The 12,220-nt window shown below is 59.0% G+C and overlaps 1 protein-coding gene across 8 annotated transcripts; it reads right to left on the bottom strand.

Moving 5' to 3' along the window:
- Positions 1–665: 665 nt before the first annotated feature.
- Positions 666–12,196, bottom strand: LOC141954447 (alpha-1,6-mannosyl-glycoprotein 4-beta-N-acetylglucosaminyltransferase). 8 transcript variants are annotated; one of them, XM_074893998.1, is made up of 6 exons: positions 12,080–12,196; positions 9,030–9,177; positions 7,511–7,824; positions 3,330–3,464; positions 2,907–3,054; positions 666–1,909 (listed from the first exon to the last, which is right to left on the bottom strand). In XM_074893998.1, exons 4-6 carry the CDS (start codon positions 3,438–3,440, stop codon positions 765–767), a joined length of 1,404 nt encoding a protein of 467 aa, XP_074750099.1. In that variant the 5' UTR covers positions 3,441–3,464; positions 7,511–7,824; positions 9,030–9,177; positions 12,080–12,196; the 3' UTR covers positions 666–764. The 8 variants fall into 8 exon arrangements, with proteins under 8 accessions (XP_074750099.1, XP_074750098.1, XP_074750102.1 ...); XM_074893997.1 differs by lacking the exons at positions 7,511–7,824; positions 9,030–9,177; positions 12,080–12,196 and adding an exon at positions 6,894–7,250 and having other exon boundaries at positions 666–979; positions 1,097–1,909; XM_074894001.1 differs by lacking the exons at positions 7,511–7,824; positions 9,030–9,177; positions 12,080–12,196 and adding exons at positions 4,055–4,252; positions 6,475–6,506.
- Positions 12,197–12,220: the final 24 nt, after the last annotated feature.

Raw genomic sequence — 12,220 nt, forward strand, 5'->3', positions numbered from 1 at the left:
TCCCACATTCCGTGGTGTTCAATCGTTGGACCTCTCTCCCTGTTTTAGAAAGCCCATCTTCCCCGTCCTTCCCCCTCAGTGTGAATCCCTCATGGACACAGGGAGTGGTGCCTGGGAACTGCAGCCCCCCGAGAGGGAGGAAGATGTGTTGGAAGGGTCTGAACAGCTGCCGTGGCTGTTGACCAGGGACTGAGCCGGTGTGCTGGGTCCATCTGGTGGCCGGTGCCCCTCTGATTGGCACCGAGACATCGGGGCCACCAGCGGCAGGGCTCCTGCTCCCCACATCCCTGATCCTGGAGGATGAGGGGTTTGGGGAGCAGCATCCCCACACCTTCCCCTGACCCCTCCCAGGAACTGCTTGAAATGGGATAGGAGAGGGGAAAAAAAAATGCAGGTTAGAAATCAGGAGTTGGGCAGGTTAGAAAACTTAGATGGGGAAGGAATGGCGTGGAGAGATTACAGAAATGCCACTGCCTGGTTAATTATTTGGTTTGTCAATTAGCTGATTAGCTTTGTCCTGTAATACCATCCTCCCCAGGAGGAAATGTTTTCTACTGCCCAGCCTGAAACTCCCAAGCCTCTGCCACTGCCTGTACCCCCTGCCCTGCTCCCAGCCCCCTCCCAGCAGCACCTGCCGACCCTCTGGAGACCAGCAGCAGTGCCAGTGGGACTCAATAATTTAATTCCTTATCAAAAAAGGCAGAAGAATTAAAGGCCCTCTCAGTACAAAGTCCAGCCGCTTCGGCAGCCCGCCACAGGGGTGGTCAGGTACCTGACGCGGTCCAGACGTCGATGCTCTGGATGATGAGCCACTCGCTCTGGTCCCGGGTTACGCGGATCCTCACGCACTCCACGGGGCCGGGTGTGCCCCTCTCCAGCCCCCGCTGCTCGAAGGTTCCCTTCTCGAAGGTGCCCACGGTGGTGTAGGCAGAGCAGTCCCGGCCATCAGCCCGCCGCCGCCGGCCCAGCTCCAGCACCCCTGCGTGCAGGAAATCACCCCGGCGCTCGTCGGAGCCCGTGCGCACCCGGACACGGGTGACACGCGCCGGCTGCTGGAAGACGATGGAGAAAACGCTGCCAGCTGCTGGGTCTTTACCCCAAAAATACCCCTCTGCTGTGCTGTAAGCCTTGAGGGGCTCGTAGTTCTCAAAGACAGACATGCTGGTGAACACGGCCGCTGGTGGGTTGTCTGGAAGGTCCAACGCATCGGCCTGGAACTCGTCGTCCTCCAGCCGGTTGACGGTGCCCTGGAAGGAGGAGTAGAGGCCCATGTGCTGGAAGAGGGAGGGCTTGAAGCGGATGACGTCCTTCTGCGTGAGCAGGAGGCGGAAGTGGACCAGCAGCCAGTCGCAGGGCATCTCCTGGTAGAAGAGGAGGAGGAAGTGAGCCAGGCGAGGAAGGTCACTGGAGCGGTAGAGCTTACCGATGTAGCCCAGCTTGGAGAACTCGAGGGTGGCCCAGTTGGAGCCTTCCTGGGAGGCCAGTGCCTTGCGGATGGCTGTCAGGAAGGACTTGGCGCACCACACATCGTCCTCGATCATCAAGTAGTAGGAGGAGAGGTTGGCAGCAAAGGCGAGGAGGAAGGCGTAGTCCACGTTCTGCTTGGACCTGAACCTCACCCGCTCCTCTGGGTCGTTGTAGTTTCTCTTGAGGCCCTTCAGGGTGGGGTAAGACTCGTGGGGAGCGTGGATAAGCAGGAGCCGGCCCAGGAGGATGTGGTGGGCAAACTTGTGGGCGATGTTGGCAGCCACACGCATGTTCCACCTCGGGTCTGCATCAGCCAGGTGTACCACCACCACCATCTCCTGCAGCTCCTCCTCCGTCGACTGCTTGAAGAGGGATTGGAGCGTGGCTGGGAGGTAGTAGCCACGTGGCCGCCGCACTGACGCCAGTCCCACCGCCAAGAATTCTGCAAGGCAAAGGGCGGGCGTTAGCAGGCTGAGGGGTGATCTGGGATGCACCATGGTGAAGTTTTCCCCTGCAAGCCACAAGGAGGGGGCTGCAAAAAGCTCTTTGTATGGCCAGCCCCCATGGCCAATGCTATTTATGGCCCCACGTCCAAGGCTGGCGGGTCCTTTCTGAAGCTGAAGCCCCCAGCGCCTCAGGAGGTGCCCAAAATTGGCCCAAATAGCAGGAAGAGGACAGGATGGAAGCCAGGGCTCCTCTGAAGAAGAAATACTTGGGAAAAACACCTTAAAAAAAAAAAAAAAAAAAAAAAGCCAAACCTGGGGAAGGAACAGTGCAGAGACAGTCTGTGTGGCAGAGATGGCTTTGTGGTGTGGCTCCGCATTGTGGGTGCAACCTGGCTGGGGTGAGGCATCCTTCTGCCCTCCCCGCAGACCAGCTGTGGCTGCGTTTGTTCAGCCTCGCTGCACCTTCTCTTGCTGCTGGTCTGTGCTGCACCGCGCACATACTCGACCTCTGGCTTCAGCGCGGGCTCGCCTGGGGCTGCCCTAAGCTCCTTCCCATGGTCTTTGCGTGTGAGTTGCTTTTCGTGCGCCTGTCCAAGAGCTTGACCCACATCTCCCACACTATGTGGCTGTCCTGCTCCTCCAGCCCCACTATCTCCATCTTCCTGATGGGAGAGCAGGAAACTCAACCCCAGGGAGATGGGCTCTCAGCCACCCTCTCCACAGAGGTCTGGGAAACTCAAAATGTCTGTAGTCACCCCAGTCCCAAGGTGCAGAAGCTTGGAGCACACAGACCTTTCTCTACCCCCTCCATCTCCCCAGGCAGAGCACTGAGGGCTGGCTGGGGAGGAGGGCACCAGGTATGAGTGGGTTCCCCGATCCCACAAAGGCTGGAAGCAGACCCCTCCTCACCCCAGCGGTGATGGGGCAGGTCCATGCTGGGAGAGATGTGCAAACCCGGAGCCCTGCTCAGCCTGGGGTGCTGGGACCACTCACTTTTGTGGGGTGACAGGGAGCCAGCGAGGAGGTGGTAGGAGACATTGTGGAGTGCAGAGAGGTCATCCGTGTTCTGGAGGATGCGCTGGGCTCCTTCGGGCTGCAGCATCTGCAGGACCGTGGCTGGGGCCAAGCCCCTAAGCTCCACCTGGATGGGAGCCGCAGGCAACCAGGTCAGACCCCAGAGCACCATGGGCATGCATGAGCAAGGGGGAATGACAACAGGGGAGGGCAGAAATTAGGGGGAGCCCCTGTCCTGCCCTCCCAGCACAGGGGAGACTCAGGTGGAGGGGCAGCCCCAGGGAGAGAAGGCAGAGCTGGGGTGTGGGGGTGATACAGTGCAGGGAAGGGAGCAGAGCTGGGGTTGGGGTCTGTGTGGGTCAGGTGGGGAGGGAGGATGCCCCAGTGGGACAGAGGACTCACCTCCAGGGGATCCTGTTCTTGCTGGCTGCCCCCATGGAGGAGAAAGAGGAGGAGGAGGAGGAAGGAGGCTGTGAGCGCAGCCGTGAGGTAGCGCTTCAGGGAGCATCGCATAGCACCGGGCCGGCACGCTGAGGCCTGCGGGAGGAAGGGGTGTGTCAGGTCAGGACACAGCCTGGGCAAAACCACCCTCCCTGGGCAGGATGGAGAGGTGGCACCTGGCTGCACCCCCGGGGCTGACCCCTCTGCCCAGAGCCCCCAGGGGTGCGCACCCGGGGGCAGCCACGGGGTATCGGGAGGCATCCACACACCGTCCCTTCAGGCAGGCAGGCGAGGGACACTGCAATCCAGCCAGGAAAAAAATCATCCAGATGATACAATCCTCCCTGCCAGCCCCACCAACACCCTGTGCAGCAGCCCTGGAGCTGGAGGCAGAAGAAACGCAGGTGACACACCTCAGGGAAGGCTTTCGGGTTGGGGTGGCACCCCAGGAGCAGTCACCAAGATCTCTGCACGTGGCACCAAGCCCTGGGAAATGCTCAGGTCTCAAAGGAGCCTGGGCTGCTCTCCCAGCCCCTCCTGCCTGCCCTGCTCCCCATCTGCCTCCGGGCAGCCACCACCGGCAGCTGCACTTGCCCTGTCCCTTGCTTGGTAGGACAAGAAAGCCATCCCGGAGGAGGAAAGAGTGTCACCTTCAAGGAATTTGTACTGCCCTTGAGATACTTCACCTTGTAGCAGAGGCGTGGCAGGAGGCTAAAAGGCTCCTGTGTTCGCCTGGGGTTTTTCCATTATAAATATGACCAGGTCTGCCCTGGAAGAGGAGAAACTGGAGACCAAGTGAGAGCCCAGCCCCGTGGGGCAGACACAGACAGCCCCATCCAAACTGCTCACAGCGCGCCGGCTTGCTTTGCTCAAAGCATCTTTGACTGTAAACGGGGAGGAAAAGCCATGTAGTAAAACACTGAGAAAGCTGCCGGCCCTCCTGGACAAAGGCTGGGCTTTACCCAGGACTTCTCCTTAAATTCATCACTGTGTCAACCGCCAGTGCGCAGCGGATGCTCCTGGCCCACCTGTGGTACCCAAACAGCAGAGGTTGGCGCAGCACCTCTGTTGCCATTGTTCTGGAGTGTGGACTGGGCTTGTTTTAAGGAGAAAACCACTGTTTTCCTGCCCAGAAGTCCTTTTGGGGATTGTTAGCATCTCAACAGGCCAGTGCAGAGCTGGTCCCTGTGATGCAGCAGCTGGTGCTGTCCTTGCCATGCTGACCTCACCCAGGAACGTGGCTCCTTACTTAGAGATAAGTGATTAAAACAGAGCGAGCTGCTCTCTCCCAGGGAGGGTTGAGCTGAGCCGTGGCATTAGTGAGACCCATCTCAGCCAAGGGGAGCAGAGGAGCCGCCTCCCCTGAGCTTGAACCCAGCAGTGACTGAGCTCTGGTTAGTGCTGGTTCTTTGAAGCACTCGTGGGGACAACAAGGTCCTGGAGCTGCTTAAAAATCTCTGTCCTGGTCACAGCAGAGTGGGGAGAAGTGGGGGCGCTCACTGCCATGGGCCCAAAGCCCCCCGGCCTCTCCTTCCCCCACAGCAACAGGGCCACGGCTTAGTGGGGAGCAGCTTTAGGGACCCATCCTGGGCCAGGGGACATCGTGCCCTGAAGCCACCCTGGAGGTGGATTTCTGAGCCCGGACCTCCATGATCTGTGGTGCAGCACCGAGGCCACGGGGCAAGCTTGGAAAGGCGAGGCTTGGCAGCCAGCCACAGGCTGGGCGTATTTATGCTCTGGGTGGCCAAAGGTTTTTCTGGCTGCTAAAAGGGCATCTGGCTGCCAGCGGCCCATCCTGGATGGAAAACAAGGTGCTGCTCCACACCCCCAGCCCCCACAGGCAGCAGTTTCCTCCATGGAGTGGGAGCAGGGAGCCTGTGGGGAACAGGGGGTGGCAAACACCTCGCCGCTCCAGCATCACGGGCTTAGCAGAACAGGGGGTAAGGAATGCTGCCCCGTAACTCGCCCCGAATTGGGCCCATGGAGGAACAAAGCAGCCCAGCTAGATGGGCACAACCAGGGGCCACACCGCTGGGACACAGCATCCTCTCTGCTCCTGCTCTGGGGGCCTCCACAGAGCATCCCTGTCCCCACTCCTGCCCAGCACCTTGTTCACCTTCCCCACGCTCAGCACCCCGCTGGGGATGTCCCCAAAAGCCATCCCCCTGTGGGGACATTGGGCCAGTGGCCAGGAGCAGCTGGCTGCTGAGAGCCGCTCGCCCAGAGCCAAACTCCTCCACTTTGTTAGGAGACTCCCAGCCAAACGGGCTATGTGACGCAGCAGCCATGACTCAGTCCAGCAGTGGAGGGGAAGGAGAACGAGTAAATACACGGCCTCTGTCCCACGAGGCTCCGAGGAATGGCCGGATGCTCCCCACGCGCAGGCGGCTCCAGCTGCTTCCTCCGGCGCTGGGGCGAGCGGGGCTCTTTGTACAGGAGGAGGGGGGAAGAACCAGGGCTCACCCTCCCACTGCCAGAAGCACCTTTCCATGCTGGGGGAAACTGAGGCATGGAAAAAGGTTGTGTCACCCAGTGGGGTAACGGCCAAGTCTCCTGCATCGTGGGTCAGTGCCCCTCACCGCCTCCCCGTGGGGGTCCCCAGGATGGAGAGGGGCAGGGTGTAACCCAGTGCCAGAAATCACCCCTGGCCTGAGCAGAGGACATGGCAAGTTGTAGCAGCACTATGTCCCCGCGGGCAAATCGCGGCTGTTTGGGGCTGCGTGGGACAGGATGATCCTGGGAGCCAGTGTGGGGTGGGGTCTCTGCTCTAGGGCTCATCCCGCAGGAGCAAGGGAAAAGCTGCATTTCAGTAGCTGAGGACTCCGGGAGCCAAAGTTTTAGGTCAACCCAGGTCTCCCACAGCCCCCATGGCACAGGGGGGTCTCCGCAGGCAGCCTGGCCCGGGGACGCTTGGGTCTGATCCAATCCCTGCAGCTGACAGCATGGGGACCCCCAGCCCACAAACGTGCCCTCACCCCACCCAGGTCCCCCAGGCACCCCTGGCCCAGGGCACCCCTCTCCCGTGCAGCCGCATCCCGTGACACCAGCGAGATGGCTCCTGCCCAGCACCGCTCCGGACGGGCCCACCGAGGCAGCGGAGACTTACGGGGTGCGCGGCCGCCCGGCGTGTGGGCGCCCGGTGGAGCAGCCAGGCAGCGTCGCCGTCTCGCTGGGGTGCTCGGCCCTGGCAACTTCCCAAGGACTGGCTGGACTCTGGTTTCTCGCTCAGCAAAGCCCCACCCCGAGTCCTCGCCTGCCTCCCGCACGGGAGGAGCGTCCGCCAGCAGCCTCTGCCCCGCACCGCCGAGCGCCCGGTGAACCGGCCACGCTGGTGGGGACCCCGGGCGGGACGGGGCGAAGGGCCCCCGTAGGGCAGCCTCAGCTTCCTCCCCCAGGACTGGGCGTCCCACGATGGCAGCAGCTGTGTCCCACCCATCCGCTATCTGCAGCCCCAGTCCCCCAGGCAGTATGAGCCCCCCGCGAGGGCTCTCGCCAGGCTCCAGCACCCCAAACTCCCGCACAAACCTGCCACTTGGGTGGCGCTGGGGTGAAGACACGCTGTGTGCTGAGCCAGGAGTCTGGTGCCGTGGAGCTGTTGCATCTTTTCACCCCCATTTGTTTTTCAGCCCTTGTGCTGAGACAGCAGAAACCTCCAGGGCTGCTGAGCCAGAACCACAGCCCCCAGCACCCCAGGCCAGGGCAGAGCTGGCTGCCAGGATCCCACCCTGGATGCACCCCACGGGGCACCAGTTTCCCCACACACTCCAGCTTCTGGCCGGAGCGCCGGGCAGCGCAGCACTGGCTGGGAACGAAGCCCCTTCCGTCCCCACGAGCCAACGGGGGCCTTGTGGGGGCCCTTCCCATGGCCCAGTTTGTGCCCAGCTCCTCCACCCTCCAAGACTTGTTTTTCTCCCCTCACTTCCCTCCTCCAGACCCACAGCAGGAACCTGGCCCCAGAGCACCCACAAGTCACCCAACAGCATCGCTTGCACCCAGCTCAGAGCCAGGAGCTTCTCATCTTCCGACACTACAAATGGAGAGGAAGATCCTTCCCTTTCCCTCCCTCCCATCCTCCCCCTTTACCCACACAGAAGCTCGGATCCCATTTCCCTCCTCTCCTCGCTGTCCTGGACCTCTCCTACCTTTGGACAGGCCCCAGCGCCTCTTCCCAGGCTCAGTCTTCTACAAATCCCCCACAAAGCCCGGGCTGCCCGGTTCAGATGGAACCACCAGCCTCAGACACCTCCGCAAGGACAAAGGTCGCTGTGGAGAGACAAGGTAGGGCAGGAAGCAGGTGGTGGCACCGGGCAGGAGAGGAAGAGATGTCTGCAGGCTCCTGGATCTGCTTCTTTCGCTCTTCCCACGCTGTTTTGATTTTTAAATCCTTAAATTCCCGTGATGGGATGCCAGGCTCTGTGTCCGTGGGGTCACAGGGAGGTCAGTGGGGACGCCCTGCCTGCATTGGAGCAGCAGCAGGTTGGTATTTGCACCCAGGCAGGGGCTGGAAGAGGCCGTGAGGGCCCAAGAGGGTGGGATGGCGCAACCCAGATTTGCTGTTTAATCACACATGGTAAGGAAGGGATGTGGGGTTTAGTGGCTCACGTGGGGTATTGAAACGACTGGCAGCAGCTGCAGGATGGGGAGGGCTTTTCTCACTGCAGATGCCCCATGACCCCCATCCCTGTGCAGGAAGGAACCAGGGCTCGGTCCTTCCTGCCCTTGCAGGGAAGAAGGGAAGGGTGGGGGGGGCCCATGGTGCCCAGTGCAGCTCTGAGGTCCCCAACACTCATGGGTGCAACAGGCAGAAATATTTGCCTTTCAGGGAACACACAGCACGCTACAGGGTGCAGCAGAGCCACCAGAATCCCCACGAGCCATCTCAGGGTGCAGAGCTAGGGCAGGATTTGACCCTCTCCAGGCACATCCATGAGCCGGCCCAGAGCGGGAGAGGAATCCACAGCCAGGACACAGCCCCCAGTGCCCACCGCGATGTGGTCCTGGGTCCTCCTGCCCTCCAAGCAAGTCCTGCAAGCCCAGCCTGAGGCAGCTCATCCCGTCACCCCCCTGAGCTACGGGGCAAATCCCAAATGCTGGTTGGGGTTCTGGAAAAAGGCCCCTTCTCCTATTTCCACCCCCAGCAAGGGCCATGGCGCAGCCTCAGCACCCAGGCACAACCGGGGCCCGGCCCCCAGAGCTGCTCACAAACCCCCCTCTGGCCCAAAACATGGTGCTCACACTTTCTACTCGCTGAATAATAAATAATTATTATTTTCCTGGGGGACAGAGAGGTGGCTTAAACGGGGCTAAAAGGCACGTTTCTGTCTCTTCCAACTATTCTATTCCAATTCTATTCTATTTTTGCTTGTTCTTGGAATAAACTGGAGAAGAGAGAAGCCCCAGGGTGCAAAGGCTGTTTTGATGTGGGCACACGACTGTGCGGGCGCAGACCCAGCCCGGGGGGCCGGGGAGGAACAGGCCCACGGGGACCCACAGCAGGTACCGGCCACCCTCCCCACAGCACCCAGCCCTCGCCCTGCCCTGGCTCAGCTCCTGTCTGACACCTGATCCTGGACAAGGAGAGGGGCAGGGTGAGCCCAGGGGGGTGGCCAAGCCTCCATGTTTCCCCTGGGGAAACCAGAGAGCCAGGCCAGATCCACTTACAGTCCTTCCATTATTCAGGAGCCCGAGCAGGACAAAGCAGAGGTAAAACAGGGCCCCACGCAGCAGGGAGAGCATCGGGGCTCCGGCCATCACAAGGCCAATCTGGGGCTCCGTTTCCACACCACCAGGGACCCTTGTGAGTCACATCCTACAGGAAAAAGTGATTATCTTACACCAAACTGCACTCTCTCCTGCCCAGAGCCCTGGCAGGGACTGTGGAGACCAGCTGGATCCCAGCCTCACTGCATCCCGCCCCTAAAGAACACAGAAAATGGATTTTTTTGGCAAGCAGCCTTCAAGAAAGGCTGGGCTTGGGGGACAGGGGGTGGAAACCCCCGTGCTTGGGGCTGAGGTCTGGCCAGGAGTCACAGACATCACTGAGCAAACCTCAGCATGAGGTTCCCGTGCCCCAGGTAAAGGGGGAAGGGGAAACACACCCACCTCCGCAGCATCCCTGCCACCTCACGGGCCTCCCCACACCGATCCCTGGCCAGCGCTGCTGGTCAGCACGGCTCCCTCACTGGAGTCAGCGTAAGCTTTGCTACTTGCAAAGGAAAAGATTAAAAATCGTTCTTCTGCATTTTATACATTTCAGCCTTGAAAAAGGCGGGCACAGGAGAGGCACCTCTTTGGGTTAAGGGCATCTCTCCATACTGAAATATCCTTATTTGAAACCAGCCCATCTGATGGGAGCAGGAAACATCCCATCCCCCTGCTCCTGCCCTTACTGCCTGCACCATGCGAGGACCCGCGGCCCAGGGGGTTACGGGGCTCAAAGCCATTCACTGTCTGGAACAGATGTGCTGGAGTCTCTCTGCCCCAGAACGTTAAGCACATCCTGGACATGCCACACGCCTGATGAGAACATATTCCTGCTCTCACTGATGTCAGAAACACGCAGCCCTAAGGTTTGTTCTGTATTTCTTCAGGGAAGCAAGAGCACGGCCCAGGCTGCTGTTCCCATCCCCATTCAGCTGGTGCAGCCGAGGGCAGTTTTAGAGGGACACCACCCTGCTCTGTCCTCCTGCCACCCAGCCCAGGGCCAGGACCCGAACATCTCTGCCCCCACCCTCCACATCTGTATCCTGGGTGCAGCAGCAGCAGCAGCAGCCAGGCACACGGCGCTGGCATCACCGTGCAAAACAGAGCTTTCAGGGTGCATAGAGGAAAACACCTTGAAGCATGTTCTTCAAACGCCTCAGACTCTGCAGAAAACAGGCTTTGATGGAACAGAGACCTCCCTAGGAGAGCGCACACCAGCCGAGAAGAGCCCCTACCCGAGACAGGGGTAACTGTGCAAGCTGACTGTGTTTCACTTACTAAACTCCACATGACCACTGAGGGCTCGTCACTGAGTTCAGCAGTATTGAACCTCACCGGAAAAAGGGAGCTGTGGTTCACCCGTTGCCCTGGAGCAGTTTCCTTCTGCACAGACGCTGCCACGTGTTGCAGAACACTCAGAGCGTGCAGCCGCAGCCTTTACACACAGCTGCCTTCCCCTCCTGCACCACAAAGCAGCCACAGCTCAGACCTGGCTGCACTATCGTGGGAGGCAGCTCCGTTAACACCGTTACAGCACGTTTTTCTTGCCCAGTATCTCTACTTTGACTGACCTACTTTCAAAACTTACCTGGTGGGGTCAACACATGTTCAGCAGCAGTGAAAAGGGGAACTGTGAGGCAGTTTTCCCAAATATGTTTGTTTGAAGTCAGCATCACAGAGCCTCTAACACAGTCCAAGTGTGGGGCAGATGTCACAGAATCCCAGAATCATCCAGGTTGGAAAAGCCCTTGAAGCTCCTCCAGTCCAACCATGAACCTCACCCTGACCGTTCCCAACTCCACCAGATCCCTCAGCGCTGGGTCAACCCGACTCTTCAACCCCTCCAGGGATGGGGACTCCCCCCCTGCCCTGGGCAGCCCATTCCAACACCCAACAACCCCTTCTGCAAAGAAATCCTTCCTAAGAGCCAGTCTGACCCTGCCCTGGCGCAGCTTGAGGCCATTCCCTCTTGTCCTGGCGCTGGGTCCTTGGCTCAAGAGACTCCTCCCCCCTCTCTGCACCCTCCTTTCAGGGAGTTGCAGAGGGCCAGGAGGTCTCCCCTCAGCCTCCTCTTCTCCAGACTAAACCCCCCCAGTTCCCTCAGCCGCTCCCCATCAGACCTGTGCTCCAGACCCTGCACCAGCTCCGTTGCCCTTCTCTGGACACGCTCGAGTCATTCAATGGCCCTTCTGGAGTGAGGGGCCCAAAACTGTCCTTAGTGGTGATTTACAGAGTGGCAGACACACACCCAAGCAGCTCCTCGCAGGCAGCTGCACAGAGATCACGGGGTATTTGCATATTAAATTCAAAGTGAGATGGCAGAACTCCCTCCCTCTCCTTCCAGGAGCTTCACTAAACATTATACATGGAAAAGTGTTCAGTTACTCCCCCTTGAGACAAGACGCGATGTGAAATAGGAGCTAATCATCGATAGGCAGCAAAACTCAGCCCAGAGTTCCTATTCCCACTGTTGCTCACCTGCACCCCAGCACCAACTCTGCTGCCACTGCTCTTCCACGAGACCCCATCTGTCAGCAGCAAGACATTTACCTGCTGAATTAATTCTCCAGCCCAATTTATTCTGGACACAACAGACAGGCCCAGCCTCTGTGTCCTTCCCTCCTCAATCAACCCAGAGCCACAGAAAATTTCAGGGCTGCTTCTTCCTCACAGAAATCAACTTGTTTAGTCAAGAACCAGCTCATTGATTGCTTCTGGGCTTTCCAGTGTCAACAGGCCAACACTGCTCCACTGCTCTTCGAAAAGACACAGAGTCAAGTCCTTCATCACTGCTTCAGTTATTTTAGCTTATCGCCTCATCTCTTCTCCCTCCCTTCATTTCCTCTGAAAAGCACCTTCTGGTTTTAAAGGTTTAGATCTTCATTCAAAGAGCAAACATCAGTGAGAGAGTATCTTTACATTCAAGAAAGCCTTTTGCCTTACAAATCCTCTTTGAAATAATTCCTTTGTTTGATCATTTATGCTTTTTTCTTTCCTTAAACTCATACCTGTTGGACTGTGAATTAGCATGACTGTTGATCACTGCTGCTTTGCTTACTGCTTCTCAGGCACTGAAATGTCACACTGTGTTTGAATGCAATCCTGCTGCAGTAAAACAAACAGGGATTTTGTTTGTAAATTGTTTCTGG

Source organism: Strix uralensis, chromosome 24, assembly GCF_047716275.1.
Source record: "Strix uralensis isolate ZFMK-TIS-50842 chromosome 24, bStrUra1, whole genome shotgun sequence".
NCBI classification, from domain to species: Eukaryota; Metazoa; Chordata; class Aves; order Strigiformes; family Strigidae; genus Strix; species Strix uralensis.

Bases quoted from the DNA above. Each gene is read 5' to 3' on its own strand.
- LOC141954447 (XM_074893995.1), bottom strand. From the start codon at position 7,232: ATGGGAAGGGCCCCCACAAGGCCCCCGTTGGCTCGTGGGGACGGAAGG. The intron at 3,465-6,893 runs GTTTGTGCGGGA...TTCCTCCCGCAG, and splicing joins CAGCGCCACCCAAGTGGCAG to GCCTCAGCGTGCCGGCCCGG. The intron at 1,910-2,906 runs GTGAGTGGTCCC...TTTGCCTTGCAG, and splicing joins CTCCCTGTCACCCCACAAAA to AATTCTTGGCGGTGGGACTG.